Source organism: Anolis sagrei, chromosome 1 (genome assembly GCF_037176765.1).
Source record: "Anolis sagrei isolate rAnoSag1 chromosome 1, rAnoSag1.mat, whole genome shotgun sequence".
NCBI classification, from domain to species: domain Eukaryota; kingdom Metazoa; phylum Chordata; class Lepidosauria; order Squamata; family Dactyloidae; genus Anolis; species Anolis sagrei.
Window position 1 is genome coordinate 238,358,193 of NC_090021.1, and position 20,187 is coordinate 238,378,379.

The 20,187-nt window shown below is 40.8% G+C and overlaps 1 protein-coding gene across 1 annotated transcript in view; it reads left to right on the forward strand.

Annotated features, from left to right (window-relative positions):
- The first annotated feature begins 1,368 nt into the window (after positions 1 to 1,368).
- The window catches only part of PKP3 (plakophilin 3), an 81,208-nt gene continuing 62,389 nt past the window's right edge, over positions 1,369 to 20,187 (forward strand). The window contains exon 1 of the mRNA XM_067462570.1: positions 1,369 to 1,533. Coding sequence (XP_067318671.1) covers positions 1,471 to 1,533 — 63 coding nt within the window. The 5' untranslated portion in view covers positions 1,369 to 1,470. The remainder of the gene's footprint in view (positions 1,534 to 20,187) is intronic.

A 20,187-nucleotide genomic window follows, 5' to 3' on the forward strand; every position in this document is an offset into this window, starting at 1 on the left:
GACGCTTACTTCTTGGGAGGAGAGCAATGTTCAGTCTCGATAAAATAGTGAAGAGTAGAGACATCAGACTTGCAACAAAGATCCGCCTAGTCAAAGCCATGGTATTCCCTGTAGTCACCTACGGATGTGAGAGCTGGACCTTAGGGAAGGCTGAGCGAAGGAAGATCGATGCTTTTGAGCTGTGGTGTTGGAGGAAAGTGCTGAGAGTCCCTTGGACTGCGAGAAGATCCAACCAGTCCATCCTCCAGGAAATAAAGCCCGACTGCTCACTGGAGGGAAAGATACTAGAGACAAAGTTGAAGTACTTTGGCCACATCATGAGGAGACAGGAAAGCCTAGAGAAGACAATGATGCTGGGGAAAGTGGAAGGCAAAAGGAAGAGGGGCCGACCAAGGGCAAGATGGATGGATGGCATCCTTGAAGTGACTGGACTGACCTTGAGGGAGCTGGGGGTGGTAACGGCCGACAGGGAGATCTGGCGTAGGCTGGTCCATGAGGTCACGAAGAGTCGGAGACGACTGAACGAATGAACAACAACAACAACCTGACAAATCATAGCTATCTTTCATTTATGATTAGAAGTATTGCATGTTTTATTAGTATGGAATTTTAAAAATACAAGAAGAAGCAGCCCATACAAATTCTCCTACAACACACTGGTTTCTACTATATAATTGTGAAGGTGGCAAAGAGTTTTAAGACGTATTGTGACTTTTCTCTGTCCCTCCTCTCCCATTTCCCTTCAACTCCTGGCACATGAAATAGTGTGGCTGAACAACAAAGATAAAGCAAGACCATAAAAAAAGAAAAGAAAGAAATCTTAGAGATGCAAAATGTGAAAAGAAGGCAAAGCCAGCTGAACACTCCTCCCAGCAGGGACAGAGTGGAGGAAGTAAAAGTCTTGTTTCTGGTGGTACAGTCGTGATTCAGCACCTTCATAATCCAGCACAATATTTATTTATTTATCATTATCTCAGCCCTGCCCAGTTATGACAAGGTTGAAATTCAACCAGTGATTTAAGGTAGTCTTAGATGGAAAAGTTGGCAGGGATCATCTGCAGAGTAGACCTATGCTTCTCCATCTCCAAACCTTAGCAAGGTCTGGGTTGCAAGAAGCAAGACAAAATTATGGCCAAGATTACTTCACCTCGTATTGAGCCACTAGCTACTGCTCTGCAAGATAAATTCCATTGCTAATTCCACACAGGAAACAAACTTCTCTTGGCTTTAGGTTTTCTTTCCTTCTTCCCTTTTTTTAAAAAAAAATATAAATCAACAATGAAGGAAAATGAACCGGTTGGGTAACATCAGTGGGTGGGGCTTGGTTTTAGATCCCAGCCCAGCCCTTTCATAGGACTGACAGTGACTAAACAGTGAGAATTTAATTGTCTCAGGTGGTTGCAGACGGGAATATCTGCTCCAACAAGAGCCTCTGGGTCCTCAACTGCCCTCGGCCAAGGCACGTGGGATATGGCCTCCATCGCCTCTGAACAGATGCTGCAAGGGAACAAACGGTCCAGGATGCCCAGCACAGTATGTTTGTTTGTTTGTTTGCTTGTGTTCCTTCCTCTCTCTTTCTGTCTCTTTCTTTCCTTCTGACCTCTTGTTTTCTTTCCTTCTTGGACAGGCTGATAATTAGATGTTAAGTTAGATAGTGATGGGATACTGCAACCAAGTCCTGGGCTGCTGTGTATTATATTTATTTGACTCTGACCCAGATAGAAAGCATAGTTCCAATGGGAATTGGATATACCTGTTTTGTTGGAAATAGAGGCAGGATTGACAAATATCTTGCTGAAGAGCATAAGAACTGCAATGTGAGGTAGTTTTAGCCAGCAACAAGCCACTCTGAGCTTTATATCTGAGTACAAATTCCTGGGATTGAACAGAACATGATCTATCTTAGTTGTCTTGTAAGCTATAATGCAGGCCAACCAGGCACCTTTAGCTCATAAAATGGCTTGCAACCAGAGTGAAGACCATAGTGAGAAATCTCTTTTTATTTTCACATTATCTGTGTTCTTGCTATTTTTCTGGGTGAATCAATCAAGAGCCCATGCAAATTGGTAATGTCCGACCTGAACCTGGATGTACAGAATCTCATATCACACCTAAATGTAATTGGTGAGAAAGTCTCCAATTCCTGTCCAGTCTCTTCCTCTAGATACAATGTATCATTAAATTGCTGGACTTAACTACTGTGAAATATGGTAATGACCACTAGTTTAGTGACTTTATAAAAAAGAATCGATACCTTTGGGGACAAGAATAAATGTGATAGTTGCTTTTAGCTGAGATCATTTCGTGGGACTGCTAAGTCCATGTCTTCTTCAGTTTGGGGACAAACAGCAGAGCTTGGACAAGTTATCTTTTGAACAATAAATCCTAAAATTCAACATCTAGTATAATAACCATGCTACCTGGGGAATTCTGTGGGCAGTCCAAAAAAGTAACTTTTTAGAGTATTGTCGAAGGCTTTCATGGCTGGAATCACTGGGTTGTTGTGGGTTTTTTGGGCTATATGGCCATGTTCTAGAAGCATCATCTCCTGACATTTCACCTGCATCTATGGCAAGCATCCTCAGAGGTTGTGAATGCTTCTAGAACATGGCCATATAGCCCGAAAAACCTACAACAACCCAACTTTTGAGAGCTCTGACAAACAATCGCAGGTGGCATTGTCTTCTTACTCTACTTGTCTGTGTCCCAGAGGCAGAAGGTAATGTGAAACCAGATTGACCTATGGTTTGATTTCCTCGACTTTTTAAAGACTCTAAAGGAATACAGGGGTTTTTTGAGATGAAAGAAAAAGTTTGCAGTTTGCACACTTAAATGGTATTGATTGACTAATTTAATTTCCCTAGGAACCTATTGTTGACAATTCCACTCTTCCTTATATGTATGATCATCTGCCACTTTGAAGTCAACACTAGGTCCATAGAAATTGACAAGGTCACAAGAGTATATGCCACATTAAAGATGTCAGAAAGTGCTTTCTTGTGGTTCTTCCATTTCAAGAGTAATAGTAAAGCATGAAAGTGCTAACAGAGTCCAGTGAATCATAGAATCATAGAATCATAGAATCAAAGAGTTGGAAGAGACCTCATGGGCCATCCAGTCCAACCCCCTGCCAAGAAGCAGGAATATTGCATTCATATTTCACTTGTGAAATTTCACTTGATCTTAAATGTCCTCACTGCAAACTCTTACCATGGCAAATAGCTTTTGTAGGTGAAAATGCTGTAAAATCTGGTTCAATAAATTATAAATGCATTTTAAAATAGAGACTATAAGTCTAGGGAGTAGTTTGCCACAGAGTGAATTATGAGCTTTCTCTGAATGTCAAGAGGAAAAACTAGGAGAACTTGGGTTTGCAACACTGCTGAATTCTAAGCTCTCTCTGGAGAGAGGAAAAACTTTCTTTCTGGGCCTCAATACTCATACAAAAAAGATATATATTAATAATGTATTTCATAGGACTATTTTGGGGAGTGCATAAAACACTTAGTTTCAAGGCTAAGGAATATAAAAAGAAGAAGAGACCACAGCAATGTAGCAAGGAGTGTGGATATTTTATACAGTTGCCAATTTGTGCCTTTATGTACTATACAACAGGCACTAATTCAGTAAGGGAGGCTGGTCCAGTCTAGGATTACACTTCCCATCCAATCTTAATTGGTGAAAGCAGGGGAGAAGGAGCTAAAGAAGAGTGGGAATGCCTGTTGCCTGCAAAATGTGTGATAGTGCCTGCCATCAAATATGCTCAGGAACAGCCTGGCAAATATTAATTAAGCAGAAAAAGATTGCACAATGAGCCGGTGCTCTTCAAAGAAATTGACTGTTGCATGTTTTGTAAGTCATGTGCCAGAGGCTATTGCGATGGGTGTGGCACTGAAGGACTTGTTTGCGCTGTGCACTCCTTCCACACCCTTGGCAACATCTGAGTCTCCTGTTGGGCAGAGGCTTCTGCTGGAGTAAATGGATTTGGAGCCATCATCCATTATCATCATTAGGGAAGGGTGGGATCAAGGGCAGATCCTCCATCCTTACTGGCGTAGCAAAGGTGTGGTGGTTTATTCATTAAAGCTATTATAAATACATCCATTCATCAGAGCTACTGAGTGTCTTTTCCCAAGGCCTGCTTCCTTCTCATGGTAGCTCTTATGTTCATACCAAGACTTTTAACTAGCCATCTGTCTAGGGCTTCTGTCTCTTTAATGGGTGTGAAGAAAAAGAAACTTCCGCAGGTGTGGCTTGATGCTCAACCAGTCAACAGTCAAGATGTACTGAAATTCCCTCTTCTACATAACCATTAAAGGTATAGGAGTCCTCTCTAGTTCCCATTTAGCCCAGCATCCTCATATTGTTCTCAATATAGATGGGTCTCCCAGGAGAAGAAAGAGAAAAATGCCTTATTCCCAAGAAGCATGAGAATTATCCAGAATCCAGATTTTCCATCTGCTGTTCTGATATTTATGCTCTGGCTCAGATTTTAGTGCTGGTGTATGGCTGTGTTAGAGGGCACATGTAAAGAAAGAGTAAGACAAATCCTTGACCAAATACCTCAGAATCTCAGATCTATGGTTTAACTCTGGCGGAGATGGGCCAGTTTAAATAGTATGCTGGAAGTCTAGCCAAGTTTGATAATAGTTGGGATTGCATCATAGCTGGAAGTTGGTAATGAATTTGGTAGCAAAAGTGTTCAGGAATGGTCCAAGGAATTTACTAAAATTATTCTATTTTATCACATTTTTGAAAACTTTCCTGAAAACCACCAGCAATTTATCATCAAGTAGTCTTTCACAGTGGCCATACATACAATTGAAATAGCAGTTTTTTTTCTAAACACAATAAAGATGTCCTGTTTATAAAGTCTAAAATCACTCAAAGTTGTGTGTGGGGTGTGATACACAAAGTGAAACACCTAGAACTGTCTACACTTATGTCATCTGATGAACCGTAATTACTAAATTCATGTTTCCCTGCAAGAGAGGGTGGCCTAACTGGTTTGTTAAGATACAGCTTCTTCTGAAGCTCTTGACATAGATTTCCTGCGGAATTCCCCCTTTACCAAGAATCAGAGAGGGAGGCTACATTTATAGAAAGCAATTCATGTTTCATTCAATGTGGTAGAATGGAAAAACAACACAGAATCCTGTAAAATCGGCACTAGTGGAATTCAGATAGAAAATCCCAGTCTCTCATACTGAGTGCATACTGGAAGCTCAATTTTTCCTCACCCAACTATGAATGGCAGTTTCGTTAAGATTATTTAGAAATCTGTCAGAGCACCAAAGTTATATCACAAAACTACAAGTCCTAAGGTCCCAGTGGTAGTAGATCCATCTGAGTTTAATAGATTTTCCTTGGCATAGTACATATATGCTACCCATGGTGACCATGTCTCAGAGTCTGGCTCTTCTTTGCTGTCTTCAGCTGTGACCCGACTGTTCTCCTAGTTGCAGCTGCCAGAGGCACAACATGGTTGATGCCAGTCACTTGTTGCCTGGAGTGATGCTCACTGGAGTGACAGGGTGATAAGAGAGAATATAGAGAGGGGGACAGGTGATTCCTCCTCTCTCTGCCCTGACATTGCTCTAGCGCTCAAGCTGACATCACTCCATACAATAAGCAACTGACACAACACGTGTCACACTTGCTGGCTGCTGTGACAAAGAGAATAGTGTGGGGGGGGGGGTGGAAAGGGTGGTCTTCTGGCAGTGTTGGGCCAGGTTCAGCGCTGTTGGACTGTCAGGACTTCCTCCTGCCTCTACAGTGGCCAACACAACATTTGCCAAGCCAGATTGGCCCCAGGAAAATTGTCTAGGAAGAGAGAAGAGGCAATGGAATTTTGTCTAACCTTTTTAAACATAACCCTGATAATCAAAGGATAATAAAATTACTTTTCTAAACACTACAATTAAATCCCCCCCCCCCCCCAAAAAAAACCCAGCCAGCAAGACTCTTGGCTGATGGATTCTGAAAACCATAATCCAAGAAAGTAATTATTTCAGGCTTTGCCTTAAGCATATTGCCTCGCAGCTTGTCTATCTGTCCATAGCAAGTGACTGCCTGAGATGATAAAATAATGTTTGACAGCAGTTTCACCTGAATAAACGACAAAGAGATAGCTGCAATTATCTTTGGAAGATCAACCATGAAAGCTCACTATGAGGTGCACTGTGAGAGGTGGAAGAGCAGTGGAAGATATAGAAAGGAGTATCTTGCACAAGAAGCAAAAACCTATCTAGCAGCATCCTTAACTGAATTATCTGCATTTTTCTTCACATCCCCCTTACTGGGACAAACAAGGCATCACTTTTATGAGCTCTATTAAATCCACTGCAAAGTTAAATTGTGAAATAAAAATGCCCTTTTAGCCTCATATGTGACAGTGCGGCTGCTCTCCATGCCCCCCATTCATGTACATGTCCTATTGCAACATGTTTACATCCTTCTCAGCACAGTGGTCTTTGGTTCCTCTAATCTAAATGCATCTTGTGTACCCACCCATTATGCAGATTATAGTGTCCTTCAGTGAGTGATATTGACCTCCTTTCAAAGCATTCAAAAGATTATTAGGGGAAATTAATCAATTCTCCAATCCAAACTGTTCACATTCTGACCCCAGTTGCAGAAGTTTTCATGAAGTGACAACTTGAGTGGACAGGCAAGAGAGTAAGGTCTTGAACCTATTACTGTACAAAGGTTTTTGGAAGGAAAGCTTAGAAACTCTATGCACAGCTAGTTGAAAATACTGATGATGTCCTGCTAAAAATCTAACATAATGCTTCAGTGTGGTCTCCTCCTCTAAAATTTAGAATTAATTTCTTCCTTGTGAACTTGTGCACCCATTTTTCAGTGAGGCCTCAGTGTGACTCAGTCAAACACGGAGGATGCATGCAATGAAAACATTTTGGGTTCTGGGATCACAACTGTCTGAGGTATATCATATCTATATGGTTAGCAATTTTAAACTATCACACTGTATGCAATGATTTTCTCTCTAGTCTCTGGAGCAGGAGAAAACAAACTCACTATTAATTATCTTGGTCACTCTTCCCTGGACTCATTCCAGCATGTCTATGTCCTTATGAATTGTGATTCCCAGAATTGGACACACTATTCCATATGTGCTCTGGCCAAAGCAGGATAAAGCTGCACTACTATTTTCTTTGATGTAAGACTAAGCTCTCAGTGATGAGTTATCAACAGTTAGAGAAAGATAAAGTCAGAACATGAAATTATTACTTTTATAAAGCATGACCTTGCTCATTAGACGTTATCTTTATTGTTATAATGAGATCCAAAATAATGTTTCTGCAATTTTGAATAAACATGACTCATTCTACATTATCCCTATAATTTGCCTCATTTTGAATGAATTTTGGAAAATAGCAACTTTGAGCCTTGGAGAAAAAGAGATAATAGCATTACTTTTAGTGTGTTGTTTCTAAGATATAAATAAACACAAGATTCCTGTTCATCACTTCTTCCCTGTGTGCATGTAGTACTGCATTTTCTCTGTATTTTGTAGTGCCAAGCAGCAAAAAGCCAGAAGAGATCAGAGCAAGACTGCAGTTGCTAATAGTGCGAGGAGATATTAAATTAGATATGGCTCCTCCCAGACTCCTTTTTTTGCACTGGGAAAAGAGGAGGAGCTGCTATAGGAAAAAATGATAGGGGGAAAGGAGGAAAGTTGAAAATAGGTTGCCACACTGGTGGCAGAATAAACATTGTCAAAAGTTACGGCCCAGTGGTATGTATTTGTCAGAAATACTAACTTGAGGTGTGTGCTTTAAACAATCCATTTTAAAATTTGCACTTTTAAAACCTGATGCGGTAAATGATTGTTGTAAATGTCTGTTACTTAAACAGACATTTACAACATTCATTTACTGCAGACATTTACAATAACCATTTATTTCCCTGCCAACCTCTCCTACTCAGGTTATAGTCACTCAGACACTGCTCCCTTTGGTAAAGAATGCTACTTGGCTTACATGGTTACAATTTTCTCTATCATTTGTGCAGGGCATGAAATCCGTTTTTCACTTCAGTTTGGAAAGTTCAAAACATCACAATGGATGAACTGGAATCTTGTTGGTGACTTACAACCTACTGTCCAATTACATGTCCATGTGTCTGTTAGTGGTCATTGTAAACACAGGTATTCAACACTTCCATCTGCAATGAACCTCATGCTTTTTGCTTAGTGATTCACTGCCAGGGTGACCTCCATACCCATTTAATGCCAATGGCTGTCTGAGTGGCTAGCTGTAGGAAGGAGGCACACTCTGGGCCTCCTGGAGGTCCTCTTGAGCTCTGGGAGGATAAGATCATTTCCTTGTAGCTCGAACATAATCTTTTTCTGCCACTAAATAGGCAAGAGGGGTAAACTGGTGCTAGAGCAATAAACATGTGCATGAAGGCAGATGACACAAAAGTATCCCTGATAAGAGTTTTATGCTTTGCCAGTGTGATCTAGGATTCCAACCATTATGCTGGAGCTAAGTGATCTGTGCTGGTGCCACTGAATGGGTGTTGTGAACAAAAGCACAGAAAGACTACTAAAACCAATACTAACCATTCGTAATTGTGAAGGATTTAGGCTGCTCGCAGATGAAGGCTTATTGAGGAATTGCCACAGATTGTTTACTGACATTTTGCAGGATGACTGCAACACTGCATTGTCATATATTTGACAGGTATAGAAACCATTAGAAGTCTCTTCCAGCTTTTCAAAAAGGCATGGTTTGATTAAGGTTGTGAATTATTGGACAAGTGAATCTATTACACTTGAATACACAGTTGGTCCTCCATATCCTTGGATGTTGCACCCACTGATTCAATAATCCATGACTTGAAAGTAATCCAAATAAATAAAGAAAATATTCAAAAAGTTCACAATTTTAGAGAAGGGACACCATCTTACTACGTTATTCTATATAATGGGACTTGAGTATCCGTGCATTTTGGTATCCATGGGGTTCCTGGAACCAAACATCAGAAGACATCATGTATCTGAAAGTTATGCAGTGTTACCTAACAGATGTTAAGAGATTATAATATTGTGCAAACAAAAATTACAGTTAAACATGCAAAGATAAGTTTGGTTGTTCTTCAAATCACTACCTAGGTCAAAATCATGTCCTTTAAAAATATGGAAGAATAGTTCTTATGGGTGCTCTCCAGACCAGTAACTATTGCAATTGTAATCTTCAGCCAATATGGTTCCTCTAACCAGAGATAAAGGGCACTGTAGTCTAATATATCTGGAGGGTATGGGGTAAAGAAAGCTGCTCTTAGGAGATTGGCATGAGTGGATAGGCCATTCTTATAATGTTTCCCATGTAGTGGGGGAAATTATAGTCCCCTGAGCTGTTTTTAACTACATTTAACTACGTTTATTGTTTTATCCTTAATTAATTGTGTTTTGTTTTTGATTTACAGCCTTTTGTTTGATATTATGTATATTGCTTTTGTGTTGCAAGCTGCCCCAAGTCCCTTTGGGGAGAGGGGATGAGATATAAATAAAGTTTATTTATTATGTGGAAAGCCAGTTGCAATCCCATTTGTAGTTTACACTAGATGAGCTATGATATATTAATTCAAGTAGACATCAGCTTGGGAGGATGCACACTTTGTACTGATAGGTGTTTTTCAGCAGCCATTTGCAGCTTTAGTTGTATGAGTTTCCTTCAATGCTAGGAAACTGGAGGGTGGTTCCCAGGCCTGTGACTGGGTGTGGCCAACCGCAGGTCTTGTACACGAGACTTAACTTGCACATTGAAAGGTAGTATATTTAAGCGCTTGCCAAGCCTGGCTGATTTTACACTGGTGGATTTGTTCCCAGAACGTAGCTGACACCTTGGCTCAGTAGTACTGAATTTCTATGAGAAATAACCCAGCATTGTCTCCAGGCTATGCTACAAGGAGAATAGTTGAGGATTCACATCGAACATCTGCTATAAAGAAAACAGGAGCAAGGGGGAAAGGAAGATAAACTGAGGGATTCTGCAATTCAGATAACTGAATTGAATCAGGGCCAAAACAATGACGACACTTTAGCAGCAAGAAAGGAGTCAATGGGATTTATTTTTTAACACTAAATGAAATATACAAAGTGGTAGTAAAGCTGCTGTCCTCCTACATTACCTCAGAAGCACTGATAGTTTAATCCTGCCACTCCACCCTCTTCAGCCTGGTTTTGATATCAGAATTGAGTTATCAAGAAAAAAGGAAATCTTGAGGCAAAGTACACAATGTATGCTTCAAGACTACGGGCAGATAAAGTTGAGGGTCTGGATTTTGTTGTTCTCCTCCTCCTGGTACTCCATTTAGGGAGAAAAATGGATTAATACACCTCGGACCAAAGCTGATTGTATGAGTTTAGAAAACATGTACACCTGTTGCTTTGGCCCCCAGCCTCCCCTGGAAAAGAATTGTGTCAGTTGCCAGAAAAACCAAGACACCTGGGATACAAACAGCAGTGGTGACGGCGCAACAGCATGAGTCAAGTGCAGACTTGTGCTGTGTCTGTTTTCCTCCACCAAATGAACTAATATCACTTACCACCCTCTCCTGAGGGGAAAGCTGGGATTGCAAGACTTAAGGCAGTCCTTGTAATAGGCTCTGACTGTATACTTCTTTCTGTTCTTTCTACTAAAACGGGCAAACACGTCCTGCTTTTGTCTTAGCACTAGGTGCTTGTTTTTGTCTCTCTGGAACAATGAGTTGCAGAATGAATTGGCCAACTATGGTGAGAACTAGAAGAGACTGCTACCAGAACACAGAATTCCTCTCTTCCTTTTCCAAGGTGAAGCTAGTCTTTGATTGTTAAAATAATACCAACTTGACACTTCACTACTGCCTTATCCTTTCTCTCCCCACCCCGCAAAAGCCACATTGTGTCTACATTCAAACATTGTGAGTCTTCTTAGTCATGTGTGGATAATGGATGTTTGCTGAACTAAGACAATTAAAAAGAAAATGCCCTTTTCCTCCTGAGCTATCACAGGCCTGCTAAAACAAACAAAAAAGACACTGCTTGCCTACAGAAGGATAGCAGGGAGGGCACCAGTTCAGCTTCTCTAGGAAGGAAGTTCCAGTGCCTGGATGTAGCCACCAAGAAAGTCCTGTGTCTTTATTATTATTATTATTATTATTATTATTATTATTATTATTTTACTTTTTTTTTAATTTAAATTTTATTTCGAAAAAATAATACACCAACCATATATGTTGCAAAAATATACACCTACACAAACAAACACACATACACAAACAACCCTCCATACAGTTACCCCTCCACCCACCCCCAGTGCTACCCACCACCTTGACTTCCGTCACTAATCCACGCAGGATTTATGCACAACTTATTTAACCCTCTGTACTTCTAATTAAATACATTCCTCTTGTTTTTATTTCTTTAGCTCTCCCGTCAAGTATGCTAAGGCCAGCTTCCAGTTTCTTTCAAATATTTCATTATTTTCATATTTCAAATTGCTAGAAATCTTAGCCATCTGTGCATAATCCCATAGTTTATCCTTCCAATCTTTGATGCTTAATATTTTCTCCCCTTTCCAATCTTTGACAAATGTAATGCGTGCAGCCGCAAAGCTGTACAAACAAATTTCTCTCTCTGGTTGTTTTAATCTATCTCTGAATATCCCTAATAGGCACATCCCTGGGTTCTTTTTTACTTTGTTGTAAATCATTTTATTTGTTTCCTTTATTATTCTTTTCCAATAGATCTGCACCAGTTCGCACGACCACCATACGTGAAAGAAAGTCCCTTTTTTTCTTTTGCACCTCCAACAGGAACCTGTTTGTGAATTGTCCATTTTGGCTAGGAGGGCTGGAGTTATGTAGCACCTGTAGAACATTTTATATACATTATCTCTAATTGAAGCTGCCACTGTAAATTTAAATCCATTGTTCCACAGGTTTTCCCAGATGTCAAAATCTATGCTTCTCCCTAAATCTTTTGCCCATGAGATCATGGGGGTTTTAACACGATTATCTTCCAAATTATAGTGTAGAATATATTTGTATAATCTGGCTATTAAGCCTTTTCCCCCTTATCTAATATAGTTTCCAGATCTGATTTTTTTGAAGCAAATCCCCTCTTCCTGTCTTTTTTTAATCTTTCGTATAATTGATTATGTCGGAACCAATCTTTAATACCCAGTTCGTCTTTTCCCCTCAGTGCCCATTGGCCATTGGACCTGATAAGTAGTTCCCCATATGTTCTGACATCATCCTTGCAGATGGGTCTCCCAATGGCTTCTATTGGCCTCAGCCACAGGGGTGTTTTGGGTTCCATCCCTAATTTGTATCTTTTCCAAACATCTATTAAGCTTCCCCTAATTACATGTTTATTGAATGCCTTATTTAATCTCTCTCCTGTCTCATACCTGTGAGGGTTGTGGGTTAGAAAGAAGTGTCTACCCAGAAGATCTCTACTTGCTCTCTTCTTCTTCCTTCGCCAAGTTGACCTTCTTGCTTATAGTTTCTTCTTCTTCCTCCTCCTCCTCTTCTTCTCCTCCTCAATTGTATTGCCTATATTTGTCTTCTCTTTCCTTCCCTATCCACATTTCTCTGTTGTACCTTTCTCCTTATATCCCAACTTTTACTTACACTAGTCATCTTCTTTCTTCTTTCCTGTTTTCTCTCCACCTCTTTTCCCCCCCCTTTCCACATAAAATCTGGAAATCATTACTGGGTGTGCTAGATCCCCACAGTTTTAAAGTGGAAGGCCCCCTTAAGTTCAGTTAGACTTGTTTCTGAGTAGACAAGCATGGCTAGGATTCATCAACTGTTGTCTGCTTCCATGTACGCCGCAGTTCATTATTATTGTAAGCATTGTCTTCCCTTCTCCAAAATATTTGGTGATTTCTAGTAGTCGGATTATTTGGGGGTAATGAAGGAGAACACCACTTTTCTGTAAAAATTAAAAGAAAATGTCTGGGGAACAGTGGTTGAAGGAAACAACCCATTAAAACAGAGTTTTGAAATTTTTCTTAGAAAAAAAACACGGCAATTTTAAATCTGCTTACATAGAGTTTAGGCTAATTTTTCCACTTGTTCAAAGCAGAGCTTTAACATTTTGGCTGAACTGCAAATCCCACATGTTCTTGAAAGCAAGCCTTGCAAAGATGATAAAAGCGCAGTTAGGGAAGGGTGATATTACCCTCCATTCTGAATTTCCAGTTAGAGAAAATTAATTTCTTCTGAATCATAGAAATGAGCTTCAGGCTCAAGTACTTCCTTCTTTTCTGCTCACACTTCCTCTTTCCTTTGTGCACAGAAATTAGACCAATAGTAAACAGTGGTTTGCCACAAGTCAGGATTAGCATGTTTATAATCTCTACATGCTAAGGAGAAAAGGGAAGGTATACACAAGTTAGCTTTGCCAACACAGGCATTGAATTCTTCTTTCAATTTACTCAATACCTTTAGTCTCTTTTACACAGGACTACTGCTGTTGCCTTCACTCTGTAATTTTGTGGGAGTTGAAAATAGTCAAAGTGAAATCAGAATGCCAAGAAAGTTCCCAATAAATCAATCAAAGAAGGTTATTTGCCAGAATGCTGATGTGATGCTGGGATAATAAGTGGTCCATAATGGGAATTCACTTGGTCTGCAAGAAGGCTATGACACAACAATAAATAGCTGAAAGTCCCCTTTGGGACCCTACTAGCAAACAACCACCAATATTGAATATCCCCTCAGGAGCAAAACATGGATGCAACCCTGACATACCTTCTGCTGAACTTAGCTTCCTAGAACACACCTGAAATTAAGGAAATTCATTTTGTTATGCTAAGCAGCTATTTTCCAAACAAAACACAAGGGAGCATATCTCCTGATAATACATAATAAGACATTAAACAGACTTCCTTATCATATGAAACACTGAATTAACCAAGCAACCAGAAAGAAATTACAGAAGTAAAACATTGTTTCGACTTGTAAAGAGCCAGTACCTCTCCATTTTCTTCCTCAGACTTGAATGTGGATCTCTGAGACCTGGTATTTGCAAGACTTAATAGGACAGAGTTTGGGCACAGTTCCTGCAGTTGCCTGCCCTTTTGGAAGTATTGATGCAAGTTACCCTTTTTCATTTCAACTTTTTATCATGTCTGAGAAGCACAAGATGCATCTATGCTGTGGAATTAATGCAGCTTGATACCACTTTAACTGCCATGGCTCAATGCTATGAATTCATGGGAGCTGTAGTGTACAAGGTCTTCAGTCTCCTCTGCCAAAGACTGTTGGTGCCTTACCAAACCGCAAATCCCAGAATTTTACATCATTTAGTCAAGACAATTAAGGTGTTCTCAAACTGCACATAATCTGCACAACTTGCATCCCTCCATGTGTTTTGGACTTCAGCTCCCAGACTTCCTGACCACTGGATAAGCTGGCTAGGACTTTTGAGAGATGGACTCCCAAAGATTTGGAGGGCCACTGGTTGTGCAGGCCTCATGTAGATGCACCCATAAATCCTCACAGCATCATATCATATTGGGAACCATGTTCACAGGAAGGTACACAATCTCATGCCCACCTCTTAAGTCAGACCAGAGGATAAATGGTCAACAACTTTTCTTAACAACATCTTTGGAGATTGCCAATAGCATAGTATTTTGCTGAATATCTGTGGAAGGTCATTAAGATTCATGCTCCAAAGAACTTATGACACACAAAAATCAATGTGTAAGGAAAGTTTGATGAAAATCCTTTTCTGAAAGGAATTTGAAGTGGTTGGTTAGTCAGTGTATATTGTTTATGAGGAAACAAAACAACAATAATCAGAGTGATTGATGAAGGGAAGGAAGACAGCAAAAGCAGACTGGAAGCTTCAGTGGAATAAAGTGTGTGGAATTGTACTGTGGGCAATTCACAGCAATGGTTCTTTACCCATGTCTGACAACTTTCATCTGCTAATCTTAAAGAGCTTTGCAGGGGTGGGTCAGCAGCATTTCTATAATTTACTTACCCGATGGAAAGATTATGGTTTGCTCATTACAATTAGGTATCAGATAGTGGATGGTATTTCATCACATTAATAGAGTAACCTATGGAGCCATTATATTTGACTATTGTTATATTTATTTATATCTTTTTCCAACTTTGGGACTCAAGGTAGTTTACGAAGGCTTTTCCCCAGGACTGGGACCCATTCATGCTTTCCTGCTCTTCTTCTTGTGTCTCCTATTCAGGACAAAGTTGCTTTAGTGCTTGGGTGGGGACAAAAGCTCATTGATTGCCCAGCAAGAATGGCTGGTAGTGCCTTTGTCCTTGTCTGTGAGAGAGAAACTTGAGCTGAGAGGGAATTTAAACCACAACAGCTGCAAAGGCAGGGTCGGAGGTGGATTTCAAGAAGCTGCCATTGACTTGTAGCAGGATAGACATTTGAATGTGACAGGGCTGACTGTCTCAGGCACAACCTGTTGCTTGTCCATACCCGTTCTTTATGAGACTGGTGATGTAGACAAGAATCCTGGCTAAGGTCTGCTTTATGAGCAAATAGCAAGAGCAGGCACAGATTAAGAGAAATCTGCCCACATTTTTGACAATGTAAAGCAATTTTATGTTATGTTTAATGATACACACAATGAACATGCATTGAGGTGTTGAGACCATGAATTAACTTTGGCACTGAAGTAATAGACTGGGGAGCCTGTAGGTTTTTCTGTCTTCCTTTGCCACACTGTGCAAAACTGGGAGACACACCAAAACTACTGTAACACACCAAAAAGACTACAGCCAGCACGAGAACATTTCTGGCAATCATAGGATCATAAAAGTGGAAGATTCAGTATTTCAAAGATCATCTAGTTCCCCTCCTGTTGCTGTAGGATGTCCATTGCAACAGTATACCTGAAAAATTTATCCCTACTTCAAAATGTCTAATGAAGAGTTCCCTCCTTCTGTTCCATGTAGTCTGCATATGCTTACGTATACCATGCCACTTAAAGAAAAGAGTTCTAACATTCCCAGAAATCATACCTTTGGTGTGTACCTGTAAATGTTTTAAGTGCACCAAGCATCCCAAACAAGGACTTGGGCAAAGCAAAACTGTGTGGACATCTTAAGCATATTGCATAGCAGAAATGTCCAAATAAAAAAAAGACATCACAGTGTTTTCCAGAGTAATAAATAATGTTAGCAGATAATCCTGCAACTTTAGATTTTTCAAAGGTTTTCTGCTACAAAAATAACAATAAATCATGTTTTCCTGGAACATCATTTGGCCACCTTCACTATAATTCCCCTGCAATGTTTAATTAAAAGACTGTGTAGGTCAGTATATCTCACAAATAATGATGTCTTCAGAATCCTCTATAATGTATGAAGTTCTCCAGATCAGCAGTAAATTCTGGCAGAAAGGTCAATGTGGAAAGCATTCCTTGTAGATAGTATGTTTTACAGTCACCAAGAATAATTATCTGAGACCACTTTCATTTGCAGAGTAAGTCGATTGAGTCCCAAAACCCTCTTTGTCTTATGTTTCTTGATTTCATTTTTCACAAGATGCTTTTCAGAATCATTCCTTCTAATGCAGCTTGAAGTTTGGGTCCAATGACACCTCTGTCATTATGACTAAACTTTCTTAAATCTTTCTACAAATTCTGCTTTCTCATGTACCATCAAGTTGCTTGTTGACTTATGGTGACTCCTTTAAGGTTCGTATGGCTTTCTTAAGCAAAGTATAATCAGAGATGGTTTGCTATTGCCTTCCTCTAAAATATACAACCTCATCAGATGGTCTGGAACCCATTGCATGGTACACATGTACTTCCAGCAGGGCTCCATGTCAAAAGAGGATAGCAAGTGGCATACTCTGCCACTGCAGCAACACAGGAGGTTTCCCATGTTGTTTTAGGAGCAATGGGGAAAGCCAGGCAGTGATACTTCCCCCCATGGGATGGGGGTCAAGGTAAGGTGGGCGATGCAAGGCATAGAGTGACGGATTCTCCACACACACACACCCCTCCCCCACCAGGACCCCAAGGATTTTCCATGATGTGTGGCTAATACATAGGCCTTTGTGATGAGGACCTTAGTCTATAATGCCTTGTGTTCCTTGATGGTATCTCATCCAAATACTAACCAAGTATCTCCATTCTTAACTCCCATGATCAGATGAGATCTGGTACCTTCAGAGTCTTTAGTGCTTGCTTTCTCATGCTAGTTTTAAAAGCAGAAAAGTATGGATTTTGGCAGGGGAAAAGGACAGTACCAATCCTCTGTTTATCACCCTGAAATGTGCTGCCTGAAGTTGAACTAGTCTAATGACCCACTGAGGTCTAGAAGGGTCTTCTCTGTGTTTCTCTGTCCTGGTGGCATGCTGCTGCCAGAGTCCCCCAGAACCCATCAGATGACACAGGGCTACTTTCAGTGGGGCTGCGTGCCAGCAGTGTGCTGGCAGCATGCCAGCAACTCAGAGAAATAGAGCCCTAAGGAATCAAGTGTACACTTGACTCCTCATAGAAGAAGCCAGGGAGGAAGAAGGAGGAAGCCGGGGACAGAGGGAAAATGTTTTGGGAAGGGATCGCATGATCCATGATGGTAAGTGAACACAGGATTACACTGCTCCATGGTTTCTCCTGCTGTCCCTCAGTTTCTTGGTCTCAATTAACAGTGATAGAAAGATGCTGCCTAAATAGCAGTTTACTGGTAAGTTGTATAAATGTTGGAGCATTAATGCAAACATGTGAAGGAAAAGGGGAAGTCTCTCTTTCAGACTGCAGCACTTGCAAAGATCTGGTCTTACATCTGAAGCAGTGGCAGCTGGATGGGTTTCAGTCCAAACCTAAAAGGAACCATCCAAGGTGCTGAAACACTCCCAGAGCAGGTCCCGAAACTAGCCTAATCCAAACTCCAGAGTAGATTCACTGTCAACTAACATCAGAGACACCAGTGGCCACCAATTTGAGACAGAGAATATCAGTACTGGAATATCTGCATGGATTCAATGCATAAGAAACACTGAATCAGCAGACGTTACACCTGGAACGGACTTTGGACATAATTTAAGATGACTCAGAGATTTTGTCCCAAAGACTAGACATTTTAAGCTGCAAGGCATGTTTATGCAATGGTCACCGCAGAGTGATCTTATCTCAGACCTACTTCCCACAAATACCAATCAGTTTTTTGGAGTGAGTAATGAGCAAATGACCTCACAGTATTCTGTTATCCTATGTGGGTGGGTGACAAGAATGGCAAAAAGATAGAAGAATTGTCCATCCCCCAGTCAGTACATAAATATACCAGTGTTTCTAAAGTTATTTGATATGGTAAACCAACAAGATGTGTTTATAATGTGCCGGGACCCAGTGTCATACTTGTGCCATATTATTATCTTTTCCACATCGTTTCCTCAAAACTAGCCATAGAGTCAGTCAGTGAGTGAGTGGCAAGGAGAGGGAGTGCCGGGCTCAGGAAGCCGAGCCCTGCCCGAAGAAACTTTCCGGCGGCCTGCCTGAGTCAGCGAGGGCGGGCCAGGCAGGCATAGAACAGTAGCTGATGGCTTATGGACTTTATAGATCAATGAAAGTGCCCCCCCCCCCCCCAAATTTCTAATGTGCACAAATTTCCAGACATTTTAAGGAGGAATCAGAATACATATTCCTATTCCTCCACCCTGTCTATATTCTTCTATCTGGGACATTATTTTTGTTTCAAATAAATGGGGCTATTTCAATGAATGTTCCTATGAAGGCATAAGAAAGCAAAAGCTCCAGTAGGTTTGAGCACATTCCCAGAAAGAGATGAGTTGTAAACCTTATCCTACTTCTGACTCATGAACAACCACACATTGCATGCCTCAGTTTCCCAATCGTTAACAGAGACACACTCTTTCTTAATGAGGGCTCCTTAATTTGGGAGAGCTTTCTTAACCCAGAGGGATTATTCATGCCACCTCTGCATGTTTAATATCTAAATACTCAGCACTCTGTGCTGCACGCTGCCGAATTTTAAAAGCGAAGCAGGGCTGGGCCTGGCTATTATGATGATTAACGCACTATGCACATCCAGCGCATCTTTCATCTGGACATCTGACAGTGATTCACAAATGCTACTTAATTATTATTTGGCTAGAGGAGACCACCCAAGGGGAAAACCATCTTATGGAACATTGGGCATCCTGGTGATTGTCCCTTGTAAGCCTAAGGCGGGCACATTTACAAGAAGAATATGCTGTTTTCCTTAGAGATGAATGCACCAGCCTGGCTTTGTGCAAAAGAGAAATGCATGGACTGCCAGTCAGATTTTTACTGTTAGCATTAAGGATTTTTATCTTGCCCCCAAATATCTCTTTGGAGCCAGTGTGGGGCAGAGTGGCTGGTGCACAAGGGCTGGAGAATGCAAGCCTGTCTTAGTGGTCTAGTCACTTATTCTAAATGCTTTCTTGACATAACCAGGGTGGGGAATGTCTTTTGGCTGTTCGTCGCTATGTAAATAGCTGCAGGTGGCTAGGGATAACATGATCAAATAGAGACCAACGACTTGGATAGCATACACGGAGAGAAAATGAATAGGCTATTTTAGGGTTAGGCCCACAGGCATTCACAGTGTGACATGGTGCTTACTGCCAGCAATTCTAAGTGACTGTAGGAGCCAGACTCTTCTCTCTCTTTTTAGGGGCTAAGTAGTTTTTTGGAATGGTGAGGAAATAATAGTTATGATTGCTTGTAAGCATTCAGTTAAACTAGCAGAGTCCAGACAGGACAACTCTGCAACTATATCAGGGAGGGGCAGCTGGGGGGGGGGACAGAAAGCCATTCCCCACTCATTTCAAGGCCACTTCTAATATTCCAGAAATTACATGTCAAGAAATGGCAGAAACTGAGGTGAATGGAAGATGGTGGGGTGGGGGGGGGGGGGTAGAACAATATTGTTTGTGTTGTCAAAGGCTTTCATGGTTGGAATCACTGGGTTGCTGTGAGTTTTCCAGGCTGTCTGGGCATGTTCCAGAAGCATTCCTTCTGACGTTTCACCCACATCTATGGCAGTCATCCTCAGAGGTTGTTAGAAACGAGACAAGTGAAGTTTATATATCAGTGGAATAAATTTATATATATCTCCCACCCTGGACATTCCACAGATATAGAAACCCATCTTGCCTAGTTTCCAAAAGACCTCACAACCTCTGGGAATACAGATGTG